Raw genomic sequence first — 24,196 nt, forward strand, 5'->3', positions numbered from 1 at the left:
CGCCGATTTTTTTAAATTATTTATTTAAATAATTAAAAAAACAGCTTGGGGAATCCTCTATTCTTGAAAACCAACCTTGCTAATACTGACAGCTGAGGGTGGCTGATTATAAAAATACAGGGGAACCCACGTTGTTTTTTTTTATTATTTATTTAGAGCGCAGGCGCCGGCTAATGAATATTCCCATCAGCCGCCACCTGCTCTCACTGTTATTAGCAGCAGCAGGCTTTGGTTTGATGGGAGCAGTTGTCCCATCAGCCGACACCAGTGACTGGAGGTAAACTTTATAGCTCCAATCACAGCGACGGGCTCACGCTGTTATTTGGCAGCGTGGGAACTGCAGCTGTCTGACTGGCGGTAATGATTTTACTGTCTATCAGAAACAGAGTTTTCTACACTGTCATGTACATGACAGCGTAGCAAACACTGGTTGTTTGGGCCCCCTATTCAAGCGAATGGGGTTCGGGTCCGGGTACTGTTCTGGTTCCTGAACCCAAACTTTTTTTTTAACTGTTTGGCAGAATCCGCCAGACCCAATCATACATCCAGAGGTCCACCCATCTCTAACAGGGACACCATATTATGTGCCTAAGATACAAACAAGAGCCCTTTTGAAGTGAAAATTCTTACAACAATGGGTTTTTAATCTGTGAAGAGACTTTGAGTGCAACACTAAAGAGCATGTTATAGAGTAGGAGGAACTGACTAGAATAATATAGAAATATATTTTTGTGTGAGAAGATTCACTATAACTTGTGTTATATTCACAGCAGTGGTCCCATTTAGTGGTGAGCGAGTATACTCGTTGCTTGGGTTTTCCCGAGCACGCTTGGGTGATCTCCGAGCATTTGTTAGTGTTCAGAGATTTAGTTTTTGCTGATGCAATTGCATGATTTATGTCTGTTAGCCAGCTTGAGTACATGTGGGGGTTGCCTGTTTGCTAGGGAATCCCCACATATAATCAAGCTGTCTATTAGTCGCAAATCATGCAGCTGCTGCAAGGAAAACTAAATCTCCGAACACTAGTGTTGAGCGATACCGTCCGATACTTGAAAGTATCGGTATCGGATAGTATCGGCCGATACCCGAAAAATATCGGATATCGCCGATACCGATATCCGATACCAATACAAGTCAATGGGACACCAAGTATTGGAAGGTATTGTGATGGTTCCCAGGGTCTGAAGGAGAGGAAACTCTCCTTCAGGCCCTGGGATCCATATTAAGGTGTAAAATAAAGAATTAAAATAAAAAATATTGATATATTCACCTCTCCGGCGGCCCCTGGACTTCACGCTGGTAACCGGCAGGCTTCTTTGTTTAAAATGAGCGCCTCTAGGACCTGCGAATGACGTCGCGGGTTCTGATTGGTCGTGTGCCGCCCATGTGACCGCCACGCGACCAATCAGAAGCCGCGACGTCATTCGCAGGTCCTTAATTCCTAGAATTAGGAGTTTAGTGAATGAGAATGACGTCGCGGCTTCTGATTGGTCGCGTGGCGGTCACATGAGCGGCACGCAACCAATCAGAACCCGCGACGTCATTCGCAGGTCCTAAAGGCGCTCATTTTAAACAAAGAAGCCGGCCGGTTACCAGCGTGATGTCCAGGGGCCGCCGGAGAGGTGAGCATATCAATATTTTTTATTTTAATTCTTTATTTTACACATCCCTATGGATCCGATACCGATACCCGATACCACAAAAGTATCGGATCTCGGTATCGGAATTCCGATACCGCAAGTATCGGCCGATACCCGATACTTGCGGTATCGGAATGCTCAACACTACCGAACACTAATAAATACTCGGAGACAACACGAGCAATGAGTACACTCGCTCATCACTAGTCCCATCAGCTGGCATCAGTGGCTGGAGGTAAACTTTATACCTCCGACCACAGCTGCGGGCTCATACTGTCATTTGACAGCATGGGAACCGCGGATGATTGACTGGTAGTAATCAATTTACTGCCACGGTAGATATTCGGTACAGATGCCAAACTTTACTGATCGGGTTCGCCCATCTCTAGTCCCTATATTAAGGAAAATAACAATGAATTGACAAGTGTGTCAGCAGTCCTAGACAAAAAAAAATTAGTGTACCATGCTCTGCTTTGCAAGAAATGCATCAATGAAGCTTCGCTGATCATTCATGTCCAACTCTTTAAGATTCTTCATAAATGTGCACTGAATGAACGTATGCAGCTCCTTGACATTCTTCTGAAATCTTTTGTGGCTTCCTGGTAAAATACCCAGAACTGGATATAAATTGTATAACTGGAATGATACAATGTTGAAAAAAGATGTATAAAGTAAACCATACATGATAGTGTAAAACAACATGGACACCTCTCCTAATATATGTATGCTGGAATTAAAAATCTGCTCGATCTGCCATGGTCACCTGTGTTATTATTGTTAAGTGTTTAGGAGTTACAACAGTTTAAAGGGTTATTCCTAGTGATCAGACACTCTGAGGTCTCTTACGACTGTATCTATTCCCTTTCAAGTTATTAGCACAAGAACAATTTTAGTAATGTCAAAGTGATGTTCAACATAATTTTTTTTTCTTTCCGCAATATTGATGGCTTGCTTCAACATAAATGCAAAGATAATGTGTGACTGAATTGCAGCAGCACTATAACCTCACTCGAAAAGCAAGCAGCAGCTTTGTTTCCCTTCCTGGTCATGCTTCACAGACAAAAAGACTTTGCAATGCCTCACCCTTACAATTAAATCTGTGTTATTCTCTTTCCTCATGTCGTAATCTTCTTTACTGTTCTGCTGTCACACATGATTTGCACAGTTTTTCAGTGATTTATGGCTTTCTCTCCCCATATTTATGTCTAAGTTGTGAGTTATGATATTGTTTTACTATCCAGATTCACCACAGAATGGCTGCTGCATTCCCTGCTTCAGTTTTTACACAGGCTATGATACTAACTGCTGTATAGATGGGCTTTGACATGTGATGAGGTAGCTGCAAAGTATTATGGGGATTCACAGATTCTTTACATTTCACAGCTTTGATTTATTTGTAAAAAAAAGAGACCTGATTCACATCAAATCAACCTGCAAATATATATATATATATATATATATATATATATATATATATTTATATATATATCCAAAGTCAATCCTGAGAACGCGTCTTCATGCAGACAAGGGCATGTCAGATCTTCCATCACAGAACTGGTAGAGGTTCCAGTATTTGGATCACAACTAATTCTTTGTTGCTGACCCTAATTGGTAGTTTTTGAACAAACCAAGTTAAATTATCCATAGGTAGAACTGTCCATTGCCATTATATAATGACATTTATATTAGAAATATTATATTATAAGAAAATAAATCAAGAAAAATAAAAAGAGTAACCTAACTAAAACCATTTTGTCTGCCAGAAGCTGAATATTTTCATTAATTAAATCCAAGAGCCTGTTAAGTTGTGGATCTTCATAATCCATACGATTCCCAAATAACATTGAGACGATGATATTGGAAACTGCTGAGGATATGATCCTGGTGTTATCAAATGGCTCTCCTGGAAATACAGAAATCCAAGTTATAAAATATGTTCATACTCCTATAAAACATATTGCAGATTAGACCATTTACCTTTTGTTAATGACCAAAGTTGGGAAAATTGTCTCAGCTAAATGCGTCAGAATTTTAGCTCAACTGTTGTAAGAAAACTGAAAAACATATCTTTGTCTAATTTTGAGTAGAAAAATCAGAAATGACACTCTGGTGTAGATAGATGAGGTGCCTGAGCCAATCCGTATGCATAGTAGTAGTAAAACTCGGCACTCAAGAGGATATGTTGCAAAACATGGTGAATTGATTTACAAGGAATCAGTCTGTAGATAACAGCTAGTAGATATAACTAGGGTTGAGCGACTTTTAGTTTTTTAGGATCGAGTCGGGTTTCGCGAAACCCGACTATCTCAAAATTCGAGTCAAGTGAAATCGGCCGATTATCGCGAAAAGTCAGGGATCGACCGAAACACAAAACCCAATGCAAGTCAATGGGGAAGCATAGTCGGCAGTGAGTGGAGGCCAGGAGAACACCTACAGTGCCCACTTTAATGGCAAAAACATCCATTCTTGTTACTGAAGCTTGTCAATCTAAATTTACCTTATAATAATAGTTAGGCATTGGAAATTGGGGGTCATTTGGCTAAAGTTGTGGGGGGCATGGCTGGTTCAAGTATTTAGTGGGCCCAGGAAACTTGGACCACGTCACGGCAGTGGAGCAGGGAGAGGTAAGTATTTCAACTTTGCAAGTGCTGTGATCCTGAGCAAGCAGAGGGGGCCCACTCGTTGGCATTGGCACTGGCACAGGGCCCCTCAAAGTACGGCGGTGTGTTTGCACGGCGGGCGTGCTTCTCACCGGCAGCGACACTTTTGCGTACTATGAGGGGCCCTGTGCCAGTGACGTCGCCAACGAGTATTCCCCCCCACCTGATGAAGGAACCTGCACTTTCATCTGCACCTTCCTCTTTGTCCCCGTGTAAGGTGGTATGGTATGCGGGAAGAGGAACCTGACTTTCAGCAGGGTCAGATTCTGGCTGTGTAGCGTGCAAGGGGAATGTAGTGGTCTGGGTCAATATACCAGCAGACTCATCTAGCACTGGCTGGGCAATGGGCAGGATGAGGAGGAAACACAGATATAGGCCCAAATAATAAAGTGGGCTAAATGCATTTCAAAATTGGTAACAGGACTAACCAGGCGGCATTGCTTTGTTCAGTGGAGGGCAACTGCAATGAGAGGCTGACACAGTGAATAGGCCCAAATCAGTAAGTAGGCTAAATGCAGTTCAAAAATGGTAACAGGAGTACACAGGCGGCACTGCTTTGTTCAGTGGAGGAGAACAGCAAGGAGCGGCAGACACCGTTAGTAGGCCCCAACCAAACAAGTAGGCCAAATGTAGTGTAATATTAAAACTACTTAATAAAAGCCTGAAGATAGAAGCTCAGGAAAGAAAACCTTGAAGCGGCAGACACCGTTAGTAGGCCCCAACCAAACTAGTGGGCCAAATGCAGTGTAATCTAAAAACAACTTAATGAAAGCCTGAAGATAGAAGCTCAGTAAAGGAAACCAGGAGAACACCTAGGAGCGGCAGACACCGTTAGTAGGCCCCAACCAAACTAGTAGGCCAAATGCAGTGTAATCTAAAAACTACTTAATGAAAGCCTGAAGATAGAAGCTCTGGAATGGAAACCAGGAGAACACCTTGGAGCAGCAAACACCGTTAGTAGGCCCCAACCAAACTAGGAGGCCAAATGCAGTGTAATATTAAAACTACTTAATGAAAGCCTGAAGATAGAAGCTCAGGAAAGGAAACCAGGAGATAACCTTGGAGCGGCAGACACCGTTAGTAGGCCCCAACCAAACTAGTAGACCAAATGTAGTGTAATATTAAAACTACTTAATGAAAGCCTGAAGATAGAAGCTCAAGAAAGTAAACCAGGAGAAAATGTTGGAGCGGCAGACACCGTTAGTAGGCCCCAACCAAAGTAATAGGCCAAATGCAATTCAATATTAAAACTACTTAATGAAAGCCTGAAGATTGAAGCTCAGGAAAGTAAACCAGGAGAAAACCTTGGAGCGGCAGACACCGTTAGTAGGCCCCAACCAAACTAGTAGGTCAAATGCAGTGTAATATTAAAACTACTTACCGTATATACTCGAGTATAAGCCGACCCGAGTATAAGCCGCCCCCCTAATTTTGCCACAAAAAACTGGGAAAACTTATTGACTCGAGTATAAGCCTAGGGTGGAAATGCAGCATTTACCGGTGAATTTCTATAATAAAAATAGATCATTATTTCCCCATAGCTGTGCCATATAGTGCTCTGCACCGTTCATTATTTCCCCATAGCTGTGCCACATAGTGCTCTGCACCGTTCATTATTGCCCCATAGCTGTGTCATATAGTGCTCTGCACCGTTCATTATTGCCCCATAGCTGTGCCATATAGTGCTCTGCACCGTTCATTATTTCCCCATAGCTGTGCCATATAGTGCTCTGCACCGTTCATTATTTCCCCATAACTGTGCCATATAGTGCTCTGCACTGTTCATTATTGCCCTATAGCTGTGCCATATAGTGCACTGCACCGTTCATTATTGTCCTATAGCTGTGCCCCATATAGTGCTCTGCACCGTTCATTATTGCCCTATAGCTGTGCCCCATATAGTGCTCTGCACCGTTCATTATTGCCCTATAGCTGTGCCCCATATAGTGCTCTGCACCGTTCATTATTGCCCTATAGCTCTGCCCCATATAGTGCTCTGCACCGTTCATATTGCCCTATAGCTGTGCCCCATATAGTGCTCTGTACCGTTCATTATTGCCCCATAGCTGTGCCCCATATAGTGCTCTGCACCATTCATATTTCCCCATAGAAAGCTCTGCCATTGTCGCTGCTGCTGCAGTAAAAAAAAAAAAAACACATACTCACCTCTCTTGCTTGCAGCTCCCAGCGTCCGGTCCCGGCGTCTCTCTCCGCACTGACTGATCAGGCAGAGGGCGGCGCGCACACTATATGCGTCATCGCGCCCTCTGACCTGAACAGTCAGAGCGCAGAGACGCCGGGAAGATGGAGCGGCGCCGGGAAGATGGAGCGGCGCCCGGCGGCTGGAACGTGGACAGGTGACTATGCGATACTCACCTGGTCCTGGCGTCCGGCTCCTTCTCCCGTACAGCTGTCTTCGGTGCCGCAGCTTCTTCCTCTATCAGCGGTCACCGTTACCGCTGATTAGAGAAATGAATAGGCGGCTCCACCCCTATGGGAGGTGGAGCCGCCTATTCATTTCTCTAATGAGCGGTCCCACGTGACCGCTGAAGAGGGGAAGAACTGCAGCACCGAAGACCGTGGGACGGCAGGGGGAGCGTCAGGATCGCTGGAAGCAGGTAAGTATGCCTCAGCGCCCTCACCCCCTCACCCGCCGACCCTGCCATCCACCTTGACTCGAGTATAAGCCGAGAGGGGCACTTTCAGCCCAAAAATTTGGGCTGAAAATCTCTGCTTATACTCGAGTATATACGGTAATGAAAGCCTGAAGATTGTAGCTCAGGAAAGGAAACCAGGAGAAAACCTTGGAGTGGCAGACACCGTTAGTAGGCCCCAACAAAACTAGTAGGGCAAATGCAGTGTAATATTAAAACCACTTAATGAAAGCCTTAAGATTAAAGCTAAGGAAAGTAAACCAGGAGAACACCTTGGAGCGGCAGACACCGTTAGTAGGCCCCAACCAAAGTAGTAGGCCAAATGCAGTTCAATATTAAAACTACTTAACGAAAGCCTGAAGATTGAAGCTCGGGAAAGTAAACCAGGAGAACACCTAGGAGCGGCAGACACCGTTAGTAGGCCCCAACCAAAGTAGTAGGCCAAATGCAATTCAATATGAAAACTACTTAACGAAAGCCTGAAGATTGAAGCTCGGGAAAGTAAACCAGGAGAACACCTAGGAGCGGCAGACACCGTTAGTAGGCCCCAACCAAACTAGTAGGCCAAATGCAGTTTAATATTTAAAAAAAAACATAGGATGAAAGCCTGAAGATTAGTGTTAAGCATTCCGATACCGAAAGTATCGGCCATCGGCCGATATTTGCGGTATCGGAATTCCGACACCGAGTTCCGATATTTTTGCGATGTCGTGAATCGGGATCGGGATGAATATTCATTTGTAAAATAAAGAATAAAAATAAAAAATATGGATATACTCACCCTCGGACGCGCCCTGGTTGTAACCGCTGCAACCGGCAGCCTCCGTTCCTAAGAATGAGCGAGTGATGACCTGCGATGACGTCGCGGCTTGTCATTGGTCGCGTGAGCGGTCACATGAGCGGTCACGCGACCAATCACAAGCCGCGACGTCATCGAAGGTCCTTTACCCTGCATTCTTAGGAACGGATGCTGCCGGTTACACCGCTAAGGTCCAGGGTCCGCTGGAGGGGTGAGTATATCCATATTTTTTATTTTTATTCTTTATTTTTTACATGAATATGGATCCCAGGGCCTGAAGGAGTGTTTCCTCTCCTTCAAACCCTGGGAACCATTCCAGGATCACTTCCGATATTTGTGTCCCATTGACTTGTATTGGTATCGGGTATCGGTATCGGCGATATCCGATATTTTTCGGATATCGGCCGATACAGTCCGATACCGATACTTTCACATATCGGAAGGTATCGCTCAACACTACTGGAGTAATCCCTTTTGATCAATTGGCTAATAAATATACTAGAATACGAAAATATTTTTATCAGTATTTACAAATTAGGGATTTTCTAAATAAAATTGTAATAGCGAGACACTCCGGTACTACGGGAGAGGGAAAGATGGGAAAACTTATAGTAACAGTAGGTCCAATTATAAAAGGAATATCGGTGTTTTATAGAGCTTTAGTTAATCCAGTGGAAGAGATTAAACTGCCCTATATGACAATATGGGAATTAGAGTTAGGGGTTGGTATTAGAATTGAAACGATGGGGAAATAGCATAAAGGAGGTTAAGAGAGTGTCAGCCTGTATAAATCACGTGGAACAATTAAAGAAAACTCAAAAGAGATGGTATCTATGCCCAGAGAGAATTGCAAAATTTGATCCGCAATCCTCCCATTTATGTTGGCGAGGATGTGGACTAGTAGGCAACCAGAGACATATCCGGTACTTGTGCCCGAAGCTTTTATCCTTCTGGGGTGATGTGTTGAAACTGAGTATGGAGATTACGGGTTAATGGTACAAATTACTCCATCAATGGCGATTTTACACATCGGTTTGGAAATATTTCCTAAACAAATTAGAGGGTTGATATCACATATATTGATAGCGGCTCTGATATTGTTGACTAGAAAATGGATGGAGACCTCTCCTCCAACCCTAAAAGAGCTGACCGAAAGGCTGAACGTGAACTGTAAATATGAATTAATGTTGTCTCAGTCTCGTACTAGGAGAAAAAAGGTAGCAATGATTTGGCAAACCTGGACTGTGAGTAAATATTATTTGTCTTAACATAGCTGTTAAATTTTTATTTTTTTTTCTCTCTTCTTTTGTGATGTAATTATAATTTGTAATGGAAATAATCTATGTTTTTGTTGTTATGTGTAACTTTGTGAAAATAAAATAAATATTAAACAGTACTGAAGATTGAAGCTAATGAAAAAAAAACAGGAGAACACCAAGGAGCGGCAGACACCGTTAGTAGGCCCCAACCAAACTAGTAGTTCCAATGCAATTTTAAAATTCTGATAGGCTGAAAACCTGACAATTGAAGCTCAGCTTTTTTAAGAGGAGGACAGCTGTATTGAGTGGCAAAGACAGACACAGGTAGTAGACCTCAAACCAAAAAGTTGGCTCAAAGCAGTTTAAAAAAGGTTCCAGGGGTACACGGGCAGCATTGGTGTGGTCAGCGGAGGACAATTGGAAGGAGGGACCGCAGACAGACTTACTAGGCCTAAAATAAAAAAGTAGGCTCTATGCACTTTTAAATAGGTTCCAGGGGTACACAGGCAGCATTGGTGTGGTCAGTGGAGGACAATTGGAAGGAGGGACCGCAGACAGACTTACTAGGCCTAAAATAAAAAAGTAGGCTCTATGCACTTTTAAATAGGTTCCAGGGGTACACAGGCAGCATTGGTGTGGTCAGTGGAGGACAATTGGAAGGAGGGACCGCAGACAGACTTACTAGGCCTAAAATAAAAAAAAAATTGGCTCTATGCAGATTTACATAGGTTCCATGGGTACACAGGCAGCATTGGTGTGGTCAGTGGAGGACAATTGGAAGGAGGGACCGCAGACAGACTTACTAGGCCTAAAATAAAAAAGTAGGCTCTATGCACTTTTAAATAGGTTCCAGGGGTACACAGGCAGCATTGCTGTGGTCAGTGGAGGACAATTGGAAGGAGGGACCACAGACAGACTTACTAGGCCTAAAACAAAAAAAGTTGGCTCTATGCAGATTTACATAGGTTCCATGGGTACACAGGCAGCATTGATGTGGTCAGTGGAGGACAATTGGAAGGAGGGACCGCAGACAGACTTACTAGGCCTAAAATAAAAAAAGTAGTCTCTATGCACTTTTAAATAGGTTCCAGGGGTACACAGGCAGCATTGGTGTGGTCAGTGGACGACAATTGGAAGGAGGGACCGCAGACAGACTTACCAGGCCTAAAATAAAAAAAGTAGGCTGTATGCACTTTTAAATAGGTTCCAGGGGTACACAGGCAGCATTGGTGTGGTCAGTGGAGGACAATTGGAAGTAGGGACTGCAGACAGACTTACTAAGCCTAAAATAAAAAAGTAGGCTCTATGCACTTTTAAATAGGTTCCAGGGGTACACAGGCAGCATTGGTGTGGTCAGTGAAGGACAATTGGAAGGAGGGACCGCAGACAGACTTACTAGGCCTAAAATTAAAAAAGTAGGCTCTATGCAGATTTACATAGGTTCCATGGGTACCCAGGCAGCATTGGTGTGGTCAGTGGAGGACAATTGGAAAGAGGGACCGCAGACAGACTTACTAGGCCTAAAATAAAAAAAGTAGGCTCTATGCACTTTTAGATAGGTTCCAGGGGTACACAGGCAGCATTGGTGTGGTCAGCGGAGGACAATTGGTAGGAGTGTCTGACACAGTTAGTAGGCCAAAATAATAAATTGAGGTTAATGTCTGGCAAAAAAAAAATTAACAAATAAACAGGTGGCATACCTAGGTACAGGGGTGGGCTCCTCTGCTGACTTGCAGACAGTGGTATTTGGCGCAAAGCATTAACTGGTGTAGATGTAGGACAGGACCCCTGAATATTTTTACTAGCATTATATATGTCAACAAATTGGTATTGGCAGTGCCATTGAAGGATTTAACCGCATAGACTAAACAGTGGTGGAGCAGTGAGAGATAATTTGCAAGTGGTAGAGCACTGTTTGAGCTTGGGGGGGACATTCTCTCGTGGCCGGCGGTACTGGCCCAGGGCCCCTCATGTTACAACGGTGTGTCTGACATTGGCTGAGCACCACCACCACCAGAGACACTTCATTGTACTATGAGGGACCATGTGCCAGTGCCGTCGACCAAAAGTGGGCACACCCACCTCTTCAGACAAACGGCACTCTCACGGGTGCTTGCGCCAAGTGGTGACCACAGCCCCTTGGGGGGGTTCAGCCCATTTAGGGAGGTGTAAAAATGTCGTATGGTGGACATACAGCAGATGCAAATGGAAAATTGGAACAGTCAGTAAGACCAGTCCAAAAGCAAGACCTTTTTACAGGAAAGCTAGGTGTCAGCCCGTAAAGGTGGGGCAAAATAATTAGAAATCCATGATTGGTTAATTTTAATAAAGGTTAGATCATTAACATTTTGGGTAGCCAGACAACTCCTTTTTTCGGTCAGTATTGAACCAGCAGCACTGAATACTCTTTCTGATAGCACACTAGCTGCTGGGCAATCAAGATCCTGCAATGCTTATTCTGCCAATTCAGGCCAGGTGTCTATTTTGGATGCCCAGTAATCAAAAGGGAATGACAGGTGAGGGAGAACATCAATAAGGGAGGAAAAATAGTTAGTAACCATACTGGACAAATGTTGTCTCCTGTCACTTTGAATTGATGCTGCAGTACCTGTCCTGTCTGCGGTCATTGAGAAATCACTCCACAACCTGGTCAGAAAACCCCTCTGTCCAACGCCACTTCTGATTTGTGCACCTCTAACACCTCTGCCATGTTGCCCCCTGCAGCTAGTGTGAGAACCATCACCGCCGCTGTGTGCTGGGAATGCCTGAATCAAATGGTCTACAAGAGTTGCTTGTTTGGTTGCCAATATTTGCTCAAGGTTCTCATGTGGCATGATATTTTGCAATTTCCCTTTATAGCATGGATCCAGGAGGCAGGCCAACCAGTAATCGTCATCAGTTATCATTGTTATAATGCGGGGGTCCCTTTTTAGGATACGCAAGGCATAATCTGCCATGTGGGCCAATGTTCCAGGTGTCAATTCACTACCTGTGCTGGTTTGAGGAGCACTTTCTGGCAAATCAACGTCACTTGTCTCCCTCAAAAACCCTGTACCTGACCTTGCAACTCCACCAGTTTCTAATGCCCACTGAGAAGCTTCCTCCTCCCATAAATATTCATCCCCATCATCCTCCTCGTCCTCCGCCACCTCGTCCAGGAGACTCCCCTGAGCAGACAGTGGCTGACTGTCATCAAGGCTAGCCTCATCCTCGGTTGCAGACGCCTGCTCCTTTATGTGCGTCAAACTTTGCATCAGCAGATTGTAGCGTGGCTAAAGGTCATGTGATTAATGGACGGTATGTATCGCAGAGGTGGGTGACCCTGTGATGGAAGCCTGGGTATGTTTTGCTCAAGCAGATCTACTGCTGAGGGATTTGTTTACATTGGGAAGGCTTCCAGGTGATTGGAGAGATGGGTGGGTTCAGTCACCTACAAACCCACCCTAAGAGGCGTGTTTGAATACCTAAGATGGTTTTGTGTTGAAGGACCTGTGGTGATGTCACATTTACCTGACTGGCCATGTGACAGGTATCTGGGTGTGGTTACACTTATGTAGAGGTGTGTGTAGCCCAAGGAGTGAGAGTGTTTGGAAGTCTGTTAAGGTGGACAAACTTCCATGTGTCCTGGCTGGACACTGCAGAGTGGCCTGTGTGTTGGACGGTTCCACGTGGGGACAGGCGTTCTGAACAACACACAGAGACCATCTTTAGGCTGGAGAGCCTATGTGCTGGACATAGCACAGTCTGTGCGCCCACAGACCTGAGAGAGCGGAGCTCTACTATGTACACTAAGGACTTTTCCGTCTAATGTAAGACTGTTTACCCTTGTGTTGCTGACTTAAATGGTTTATGGAGTGAATAAACCTATATGAACGCTGAAGAGAATGTGCCTCCTGTTTCCTCCTATGCATCCGAGCGAGTTCAACCCCTACAATTGGTGTTTCGAATGCGGGCAACGATCCAGGGAGCACATGTTGCAGCGCTGGCTGGACTGAGCCAGAGGAGTGGACGGTCTTGACAACCGTGAGAAAATACTGATCGGGATCAGTTAGAACTGCTGTTTATGGGATACCTCTGAGGAGAAGAGGGATCTGGGAACCTGTGTGGCCGGCAGGTAACGGACAGGAGTCCGTGTGATACTGATTGGGATCAGTGAGAAAATATGTTTGGGCTGTAAAGCTGAGAACGGATGGAGATCCGTGGTGTGCTGACCGGGGTCATTGTGAAACAAAGAAAGAGACATTGTGTCTGGGGCACCTCTGAGGCCAAGAGGTGTCCAGAACCCGTGCAGGTTGCCAGAGGGTAACGGTCTGAAAACCGTGTGTTGTGCTGATCGGGATCAGTGATTTTTTTTGTAACAGACAGGAGTCTGTGCTATGCTGACCAGAGGTCAGTGAGAGACTGAGTTTTTTTTTCCTGAGAGTCAGCTTGCTGTGGCTTGGTGAGGTCACGAAGTTTGCTGTGGCTCGGTGGAGGCACGAAGGTGACAAGCGGCTTGCTGTGGATCGGCGGGTCCACAAAGGTGACAAGCGGCTTGCTGTGGATCGGCGGGTTCACGAAGTCTGCGGTGCAGAGCCTTGGGAAGTGTAGCTGCAGTTGCAGCAAAAAGAAAAAACAAAAAAAGGACATTGCTGATTTAGGTCGTGCAGACTCTTAAAGGGCCAGTCCTGGGCTAAAGAGACATATACTGTGGAACTATTGGGGCTTGAGAGTACTGTGGGGAAGTCCACAGGGTGTACCCCAGAGTGGTGTGGTGTCCCAAGAAGTGGGGTGGAGACCCAAAACAGAGCGGTGACCCCAAATAATTATGGTTGGCCAAAAAGGGGCTGCGTCTCAAAAGGGGGTAGTTGCCCAAAAGGGGGTGGAGTCCCTAAAAGGGGTGGTGGCCCTAAAGGAGAAAATGTCCACAAGGGGGCGGTAACCCAAAAGGGGGTGGAGTCCAAAAAGGGGCGGTGACCCAAATAAGGGTGGTGGCTCAAAAAGGGGCGGCGGCGAATGTGCTGATGGACTGTTGCCGGGTTCAGTGTTCAAATAGCACATGTCCAGAATATTGTACTGACTTTCCATCTGACAAGATGTCACAGAGCTGTTCTGTAGAAGTCAATGGAGTGTGCGTAACTGGACTTCTGGACTCAGGGAGCCTGGTGACGCTGGTGAGCGCCACACTCCCTGTCTATCTGATTCCCGGAAGGAAGATGGAAGTTCACTGCAGTCATGGGGTCGCTAGGGATTATCCGGTGTCCAGGGTAATCTTTGAGTCGCCCACGATTATTGCCAGCCATGATGTACCTGTAGTTCCAGACTTGCCATTCCCTGTTGTAATAGGCCAGGACTTTGAAAGGTTTTGGGACTTGTGGGAGGAAAGGGGAGTGTCTGACTGCTCTGAACGGAGTCGGAATGACTCTAAGGGAGCCCCACCACAACAGGCGGCTGTAGTGATTCCAGATTGTGTGATGTGTGAAAAGGAGATGGCGACACCTAAGGTCGATAGTCCAGAGTTCCAGGTGACTAGAAGAAAGTGTGCGTCTGACACGTGTTTAAATGGGGAATTACTGTTCCAGGATGACAGTGTGAGAGGGGGTGACTCTCATTCAGACGATGACACCAGTGGAAAAGAGTGCAGTAAGGCTGACTCAGGTGCAGCTGGCAAGTCTACCTCCCATCGCCGGAGACATAGAAAAGGCAAAGGGGCGGAATCAGTTGCACCTTGTGAAGGTTTGACGGAAGATGGTAAAGGCTCCAGAAAACCTGGTGCTGAGGACTTGGAGTTTCTGAAGTACTTTAAAGTCCCAGGGAAAAGGGACGAAACTAAAGATGTCACTACTGAGACCCAAGAGAGGGCTGACGCTGACAGTGCAAAGTCTGGGGGTGCAGAAGTGGAGAAAGCCACCAAAGAAGTGGTGCCTGAAGTAAATACCTCCTCAAGTGGTGGATGCTCTACCAATCCAGAGGACGGGAGAAGCGAGATAGAGCTGCTTAAAGAGTCTATCGAACAAGAAAGGGTCCTGAGGCAAGCAATTGAGCACAAAGTGGGTGACCTAGAGAAGGAGGTCTTTGAACTCAGACGTCACCTGTCGGTGTGTCAGGCCATGAATAGGGCCATATTAAAAGATATGGACGTGCTCAGAATGGCTCAAGAAAAGCATCAGCAGGAGCTTCTCCAGAGAGAGGAGGAGGGTCGCTGCCTGGCAGAGGAGTTGCCAATGCCCATCTTGGCAAAGGCTCAAGCAGAAGAAAAGACTGAGGAAGAGTTCGTGCTAAAAGCGGAACAAGACAGTCTCCCGGTCGTGGCAGATGTCCGTGAAGATGAGACCCCGCTTTTCAAGAGCATAATAGAAGTACCCGAAGACATGCGAGAAGCATGCGCCAGGAAGGGTGTGCATGAGGCATTTAGAAAGGCAGTAGAGGCGTGTAGTGTGCACTGGGCGCCTGAGACTCAGCAGTTGGTCATACTGTCGACTAGTGAAGTCACAGTGAAGCAGGTGGCTGTCCTGAGGGATATGCACCTACACTGCCTCCGTGCAAAACAGAGGATCATTTTGAAGAATGATGAAGCCGTTCGACGTTTGGAGCGTGAAAGGAGATCTCTTAGTCGACTGGGCTTAGTGGAAGACACAGTCCAAGTACCCAAAGTTCTGGTGGCGAAAGTCATTGGGAAACTTGGGAGAGTGATGCAGGAGATGTTGGATAAATCCGGTCTGAAGAGACTAAGGGTACCGGCTGATGAAGAGGTCCAGGTCATGGGTGAAGATGGGATGGTTCCGTTCCTGGTTGTCGGATCCAAAGAGAGTCTTAGGAATATCCGCATGCTCCTGGAATATTGCATGGCATACCTAAGGGAGGTAGAGCAGCTGAGACTTGAGAGACTGTAAGTTAATAAACAGTTGCCAGAGACGCGAAGAAGTTTGCGTAAGACCAGAAGTCCTCAAGATGAAGCTAACAGAGGACATAGTGAAAAGTGGATGGATTGCTCTTCAGGCAATAAAGACCATGGGAGAAGGTGGCCTGATGAAACAGGTAGAAGCAGTGATGCCTCAGTTAGCTCAGGGTTAAGTGACCTAAGCAGGAGATCCTATAGCAGACGAGATGACAAGGGGACATCGTTATCAAAGGATGTGATGGAAAGGGATGATGAATGCCGACGAAAGGGTTCAATAATAGTCCCTGACTTAGACAGATGGTTTGACTGTCAGGGATGACTGAGAGGGGTCTCTAGTCGGTTTAGGACAAGTGCCAAGCCCCACGGCTTTAGGCAGAGGGGGGAGGTATGTAGCATGGCTAAAGGTCATGTGATTAATGGACAGTATGTATCGCAGAGGTGTATGGCCCTGTGATGGAAGCCTGGGTATGTTTTGCTCAAGCAGATCTACTGCTGAGGGATTTGTTTACATTGGGAAGGCTTCCAGGTGATTGGAGAGATGGGTGGGTTCAGTCACCTACAAACCCACCTTAAGAGGCGTGTTTGAATACCTAAGATGGTTTTGTGTTGAAGGACCTGTGGTGATGTCACACTCACCTGACTGGCCATGTGACAGGTATCTGGGTGTGGTTACACTTATGTAAAGAGGTGTGTGTAGCCTAAGGAGTGAGAGTGTTTGGAAGTCTGTCAGGGTGGACAAACTTCCATGTGTCCTGGCTGGACACTGCAGAGTGGCCTGTTTGTTGGACAGTTCCACGTGGGGACAGGCGTCCTGAACAACACACAGAGACCATCTTTAGGCTGGAGAGCCTACGTGCTGGACATAGCACAGTCTGTGCGCCCACAGACCTGAGAGAGCGGAGCTCTACTATGGACACTAAGGACTTTTCCGTCTAATGTAAGACTGTTTACCCTTGTGTTGCTGACTTAAATGGTTTATGGAGTGAATAAACCTACATGAATGCTGAAGAGAATGTGCCTCCTGTTTCCTCCTATGCATCCGAGCGAGTACAACCCCTACAAGACGCATTAGGGGGATGCTCATGCTTATGATGGCGTCGCCTGCACTAACCAGGCGTGTGCATTCCTCAAAACGCTGAAGGACTTGACACAGATCTTGTAGCTTCGACCACTGCACACCTGACAACTCCATGTCTGCCATCCAACTGCCTGCCTGCGTATGTGTATCCTCCCACAAATACGTAACAGCACACCTCTGTTTGCAAAAGCCTCTGAAGCATGTGCAGTGTGGAGTTCCACCTTGTTGCAACGTCGATTATTAGGCAGTGCTCGGGAAGATTCAAAGATCGCTGATGGTTCTGCATACGGCTGGAGTGTACGGGCGAACGGCAGATGTGCGAGCAAAGTCTTCGCACCTTCAGGAGCAGGGCGGGTAACCCCGGATAACTTTTCAGGAAGCACTACACTACCAGGTTCAAGGTGTGAGCCAGGCAAGGAATGTGTTTCAGTTATGAAAGGGCTATGGCAGCCATAAAATTCCTTCCGTTATCACTGACTACCTTGCCTGCCTCAAGATGTCCACTGCCCAGCCATGACTTAGTTTCTTGCTGCAAGAAGTCGGACAGAACTTCCGCAGTGTGTGTGTTGTTGCTAGTGTTGAGCGATACCGTCCGATACTTGAAAGTATCGGTATCGGATAGTATCGGCCGATACCCGAAAAATATCGGATATCGCCGATACCGATATCCGATACCAATACAAGTCAATGGGACATCAAGTATCGGAATGTATCCTCATGGATCCCAGGGTCTGAAGGAGAGGAAACTCTCCTTCAGGCCCTGGGATCCATATTAAAGTGTAAAATAAAGAATTAAAATAAAAAATATTGTTATATTCACCTCTCCGGCGGCCCCTGGACATCAGCGGGAGGATCCGGCGTCCGGCACGGCTTCTTTCTTCAAAATGCGCGCCTTTAGGACCTGTGGAATGACGTCCCGGCTTCTGATTGGTCGCGTGCCGCCCATGTGACCGCCACGCGACCAATCAGAAGCCGCGACGTCATTCCTCAGGTCCTAAAAGGCGCTCATTCTAGGACTTTAGCTGAGGAATGACGTCGCGGCTTCTGATTGGTCGCGTGGCGGTCACATGGGCGGCACGCGACCAATCAGAAGCCGGGACGTCATACCACAGGTCCTAAAGGCGCGCATTTTGAAGAAAGAAGCCGTGCCGGACGCCGGTTCCTCGCGCAGATGTCCAGGGGCCGCCGGAGAGGTGAATATAACAATATTTTTTATTTTAATTCTTTATTTTACACTTCCGATACCGATACCCGATATCACAAAAATATCGGATCTCGGTATCGGAATTCCGATACCGCAAGTATCGGCCGATACCCGATACTTGCGGTATCGGAATGCTCAACACTAGTTGTTGCCCAAACACTTCATTTCCAACACAGCCTGCTGACGCTTCCCACAAGCTGTTCCATAATGGGACACCACGGTTGCAACACTGGCAGCTGCGGATGGAGTGGTTGTGCGACTGCACTCTGTGGACGAGCTTTCGCTTCTGGAGGAGCAGGAGGAGGAGGAGGAGCAAATGCCTACAGCCAACTGTTTCCTAGACCATGGGCTAGGCAGAACTGTGCCACTATGGCTGTCCCCTGTGTACCCTGCATCCACCACAATAACCCAGTGCGCCGTGATAGAGACGTAACTTCCCTGGCCATGCCTACTGGTCCATGCATCTGTTGTGAGGTGCACCTTTCTACTGATGATTGCCTGAGTGCATGGACAATGCGGTCTTTGACAGTCTGGTGGAGGGCTGGGATGGCTTTTCTCGCAAAGAAGTGTCGACTGGGAAGGTCATAGTGTGGTACTGCGTAGGCCATCAGGGCTTTGAAAGCTACACTTTCAACCAACTGGTAGAGCATCATCTCTAACGAGATTAGTCTAGCAATGTGAGCGTTCAAACCCTGTGCACGCGGATGAGAGGATGAGTACATCCTTTTCCTAAGGAGAGTTTCTTGTGGGGTGAGCTGGACTGTAGAGCTGCATATGGTGGAACTAGCGGGGGTGGTGGTGGACATGGCAGACTGAGAGAGGGTTGGTGATGGTATTCTTGCTGTTAGCCTACATACAGTGTTTCCTACCAAGAACCTGGTGATTCCCTGACTGCTTTGGCCTTGTGACGATACCTCCACATTTGCTGCAGGTGGTGTCATAAACGGTGGGCTTACAGTGAGGGAAGGAATGTAGCGTTGCTGACTAGCTTCATTGTGAGCAGGTGCAACAACTTTACGGGACGTTTGATCGTTAGTCCAGGCTTGCAAGTGCATGGTGGTTAAATGTCTACGCATGCAACTTGTATTTAAATTTTTGACATTCTGACCTCTGCTAAAGGTCCTTGAGCATTTCTTACAGATCACTTTGCACCGATCATTCAGATCTTGGTTAAAAAATTGCCAGACTTCACCCTTCCTACTATCGAATACCTTTTCAGGCATTGCACACTGAGCTACTGTAACCGGATGACCACGCTGTCCTACAACTGTTTTTGGTTTTGACAAACGTTTTTGGCCAGATTCGGGCCTGCCAGCTGAAAGCTGTAATGGGCATGGCCTGTTAACAATGTCCCTTTCTAACCCAGGAACGGTATGTGTAAAGAGCTCCATGGAGTAACCCGTTGTGTCCCCTGACGCATCCTTCCCTGTTGTTCTGGGTGAAGAACGCAAGGAAGCGACTTGTCCGTGACTGGGAACATTCACTGACGACGCGTTGCTTTTACATTTTGCACTTTCCGAAGAGAAGGCAAAAGAGCTAGTCAGCAAGGAAAGCCAAAACTTGTTCCTGCTGCTCCGGCTTTAAAAGCGGTTTTCCTACTCCCAGAAAAGGGAGCGATCGAGGCCTTGTGTAGCCAGACGATGACGGTGGCTGAACAACTCGAGACTTAGGTGCTATATTGCTTTTCCCACGACCACCTGATGCTCCACCACCACTACCATCATTACCAGCTGGCAATGACCGCCCACGGCCACGACCTCTTCCACCAGACTTCCTCATTCTTGGAAAAATGTAACCATACTAACAAACGTTATATGGTACTGTAAAACCAGTTAGAAGGTGTACGTAAACTTGTTGTGAGTTTAAATCTCCCTTTATAGGTGTGTGAGACTGCTGGGAAAATCAGGCCCACTGTATTACACAACACAGTTTGAGTGGCAGAAAGTGGATGACAGATATGCCACAAACAGGACTGACGCAGATGCACTTAGTGGCAATACAAATCTCCCTTTTTTAGGTGTGGGAGAATGCAGGAAAAAATCAGGCCCACTGTATTACACTACACAGTTTGAGTGGCAGAAAGTTGATGACAGATATGCCACAAACAGGACTGACGCAGATGCACTCAGTGGCAATATAATCTCCCTTTTTACGTGTGGGAGAATGCAGGAAAAAATCAGGCCCACTGTATTACACTATACAGTTTGCGTGGCAGAAAGTGGATGACAGATATGCCACAAACAGGACTGACACAGATGCACTCAGTGGCAATATAAATCTCCATTTTTTAGGTGTGGGAGAATGCAGGAAAAATCAGGCCCAGTGTATTACATTACACAGTTTGAGTGGCAGAAAGTGGATGACAGATGCCACAAACAGGACTGACGCAGATGCACTCAGTGGCAATATAAATCTCCATTTTTTAGGTGTGGGAGACAGCAGAAAAAAATCAGGCCCACTGTATTACATTACACAGTTTGAGTGGCAGAAAGTGGTTGGCAGATATATCAAAAATACAAGGGCTGTAGTAGCATTTCAATCTCCCTACAATGATCAAAGGACAAGTATGGCAGCAATAAAAAGGACTGCTGCACACAATAGTGTGTAACAGAACTGACGTAGATCCACTTAGTGCAATTTAAATCTCCCTTTTTTTGGGGGGAGACTGCACCAAAACTCAGGCTCAGTGTATTACACTACACAATGCAAGTGGCAGAACGTGGCTGGAAGATATGTAAAAAAATACAAGGACTGTAGTACAATTTCAATCTCCCTACAATGATCTCAGGACAAGTATGGCAGCAATAAAAAGGACTGCTGCACACAAAAGTTTGGAAAAATAAACAAGATAACTGTGCAGAAAGGAGCAACAGGATTTTTGCTTTGAAAAAAGCAGTTGGTTTGCACAGCGGCGTACAAACAGCAATGCAGCTATCAGGGAGCCTTATAAGCTAAAGAGCTGATGCACAAAAATCTAGCCTCCACTGTCCCTGCAAAGAAAAGGTGATGTTGGACAGTGGAAATCGGTACAGCACAAGCGGTTTGGGGGGTTAATCTTCCCTCCCTAACAATATCCCTGCTTCAGACGAAGCTACAGCAACCTCTCCCTATGCTCAGATCAGCAGCAGTAAGATGGCGGTCGGCGTGCACGCTCCTTTATAGCCCCTGTGATGCCGCAGAAAGCAAGCCAATCACTGTAATACCCTTCTCTAAGATGGTGGGGGAGTAGGCCCCGGAAGTAGGCATTCAGCTGAAACATACGTAGGGACTGAGCACTTATAGGTATGTGGAGCCTCTGTTAGCTATCTAACTCTTACTTATGCTACCTATGCTGCTGCTAGGGTACAATAGCGGCGGTCTCATTTAGGCACTGTTTGCACTTTAGTACCTTGGTTATATTATCCTATCTTATTGTTGCACTACCTTTTATTGTTGTTTAATGCGTGGTATTGTGCAATATAGGGACCCAGTATTGGTCATCAGCACGTCTGCACTTTATAGCAGCAAACCTTATATAATATGCAGGGATTGTAATATTGCTTACACCTTTTTGCACTTTCTAGCGCCTAGATTTTTATTTAGCACTATTTGCACATATATACATATATATATATATATATATATATATATATATTTAGTTGGGTTGTGCAATATATTGGATATATTTAGCATTATTCATTTCCCGCTTTTTCTTTTTTTTGGTCTATTAGTTTTTTCACATACACCGCTTCATAGTACTTTGGCATTTTTTGTGTTTATATTTTGCACATTTTTGCATTTTTGCACATATTATTCATAGAACTTTTTATTTTTATAATATGTATATTTTTTGCACTATTTTTCATCTGGGTATATATGACTATATATTTATCATAATTTTTGTGCAATATTTGTGCCATATGAGTATAGGTATTATTTATTTAGTTTGTATATTTTGAGGTGTCCTATTATACCACTATAGTGTGTTCAATATCTACTTTTGTATATTATTATTTTTTACTTTATATTACTATTAATAAAATTAATTTTAATACAGTGTCTTTGTGTTGCACGTTTCCTCCTGTATATAGTATATACCTGTGTGTCATCTCCTCCTGTATATAGTATATACCTGTGTGTCATCTCCCCTGTATATAGTATGTACCTGTGTGTCCTCTCCTCCTGTATATAGTATATATCTATGTGTCATCTCCTCCTGTATTAGACCTTGTTCACACGTTATTTGGTCAGTATTTTTACCTCAGTATTTGTAAGCTAAATTGGCCGCCTGATAAATCCCCAGCCAACAGGAAGCCCTCCCCCTGGCAGTATATATTAGCTCACACATACACCTAATAGACAGGTCATGTGACTGACAGCTGCCGTATTTCCTATATGGAACATTTGTTGCTCTTGTAGTTTGTCTGCTTATTAATTAGATTTTTATTTTTGAAGGATAATACCAGACTTGTGTGTGTTTTAGGGCGAGTTTTGTTTGTCAAGTTGTGTGTGTTGAGTTGCGTGTGGCGTCATGCATGCGACTTTTCTGAGATGAGTTTTGTGTGGTGACATGCGTGTAGCAACTTTTTTTGTGTCGAGTTGCATGTGACAAGTTAGTGTAGCAAGTTGTGTGCAGCAAGTTTTGAGTGTGTAGAGTTTTCCATGAGATGAGTTTTGCATGTGTGGCGAGTTTTGCGTGAGCCTAGTTTTGCATGTGGCGAGTTTTGCGCGTGGCGAGTTTTGAGTGGCGAGTTTTGTGTTTCGACTTTTATGTGGCGAGGTTGGTGTATGTGTGGTGAAATGTGTGCTGAGGGTGGTATATGTGTTCAAGTACGTGGTAGTGAGTGGCACATTTTGTGTGTGTGTTCATATCCCCGTGTGTGGTGAGTATCCCATGTCGGGGCCCCACCTTAGCAACTGTACGGTATATACTCTTTGGCGCCATCGCTCTCATTCTTTAAGTCCCCCTTGTTCACATCTAGCAGCTGTCAATTTGCCTCCAACACTTTTCCTTTCACTTTTTCCCCACTATGTAGATAGGGGCAAAATTGTTTGGTGAATTCGAATGCGCGGGGTTAAAATTTCGCCTCACAACATAGCCTATGACGATCTCGGGGTCCAGACGTGTGACTGTGGAAAATTTTGTGGCTGTAGCTGCGACGGTGCAGATGCCAATCCCGGACATATACACATACACACACACAGATTCAGCTTTATATATTAGATATAAAAAACCTCCTTCTCACCCTCAATGGGGGTGGTGAGTGTCGTTCTTTCTCATTCTTGGGTCCTCTACCAGAGGCCTGGGAGTTTGTGGGTTCTGCGCAGCATCTTAGTTGTTCCCAGCATTGCGCCTTTCAGGACAGAGAGCTCAGATGTTGCTCCTGGGATCTGTTGTAGCCATTCTTCTAACTTAGGGGTCACTGCTCCAAGTGCTCCTATTAACACTGGAATCTATGTTGCCTTCACAACATATATATACATATATATACATACAACCAATCCAGGTATATATCCCCATCTTGGTTTGTATCCCCCATTCTGATGTTATTTTTTAATGTATAGAAGAAAATAAACCATTAAACACACCAGGGGCATACATAGCATGGGGGCTCAATAGAATAAGTATAATGCACCCTCCATAGTCATTCATGTAGCATAATGCACAGACCATAGTCATCCATATTAGTATAATATACAGCCATTATCCTTCATGTAATATAATGCACAGGCCATTGTCAACCATATAGTATAATATGCAACTCATAGTCCACCATAAAGAATAATGTACATCCAATAGTCTTACATAAAGTATACTGCACCTCATAGTCATCTATAAAGTATAATGCATAGTCCATAGTCATCCATAAAGTTTATTGTACTCCTTACTCTTCAATAAAACATAATTCACCCCATAGTCATTTACAAAGTATAATGTACCACATAGTCATCCATAATGTATAATCCACCCCATAGTCATCCATAAAGTATAATGTACCCCATAGTCATTGAGAAAGTATAATGAACACCCGTAGTCATCCAT

At 45.4% G+C, this 24,196-nt stretch overlaps 1 protein-coding gene across 2 annotated transcripts in view; it reads right to left on the reverse strand.

The window, feature by feature from the left end:
- Positions 1 to 24,196, reverse strand: part of LOC138638768 (cytochrome P450 2K4-like) — a 226,642-nt gene that overhangs the window by 143,953 nt on the left and 58,493 nt on the right. For both annotated transcript variants that reach the window (XM_069728337.1, XM_069728338.1), the window contains 2 exons: positions 3,383 to 3,543; positions 2,103 to 2,276 (listed from right to left, as the gene is read on the reverse strand). In XM_069728337.1, coding sequence (XP_069584438.1) covers positions 2,103 to 2,276; positions 3,383 to 3,543 — 335 coding nt within the window. The remainder of the gene's footprint in view (positions 1 to 2,102; positions 2,277 to 3,382; positions 3,544 to 24,196) is intronic.

The sequence above is a fragment of the Ranitomeya imitator genome, chromosome 5, assembly GCF_032444005.1.
Source record: "Ranitomeya imitator isolate aRanImi1 chromosome 5, aRanImi1.pri, whole genome shotgun sequence".
Taxonomy (NCBI): domain Eukaryota; kingdom Metazoa; phylum Chordata; class Amphibia; order Anura; family Dendrobatidae; genus Ranitomeya; species Ranitomeya imitator.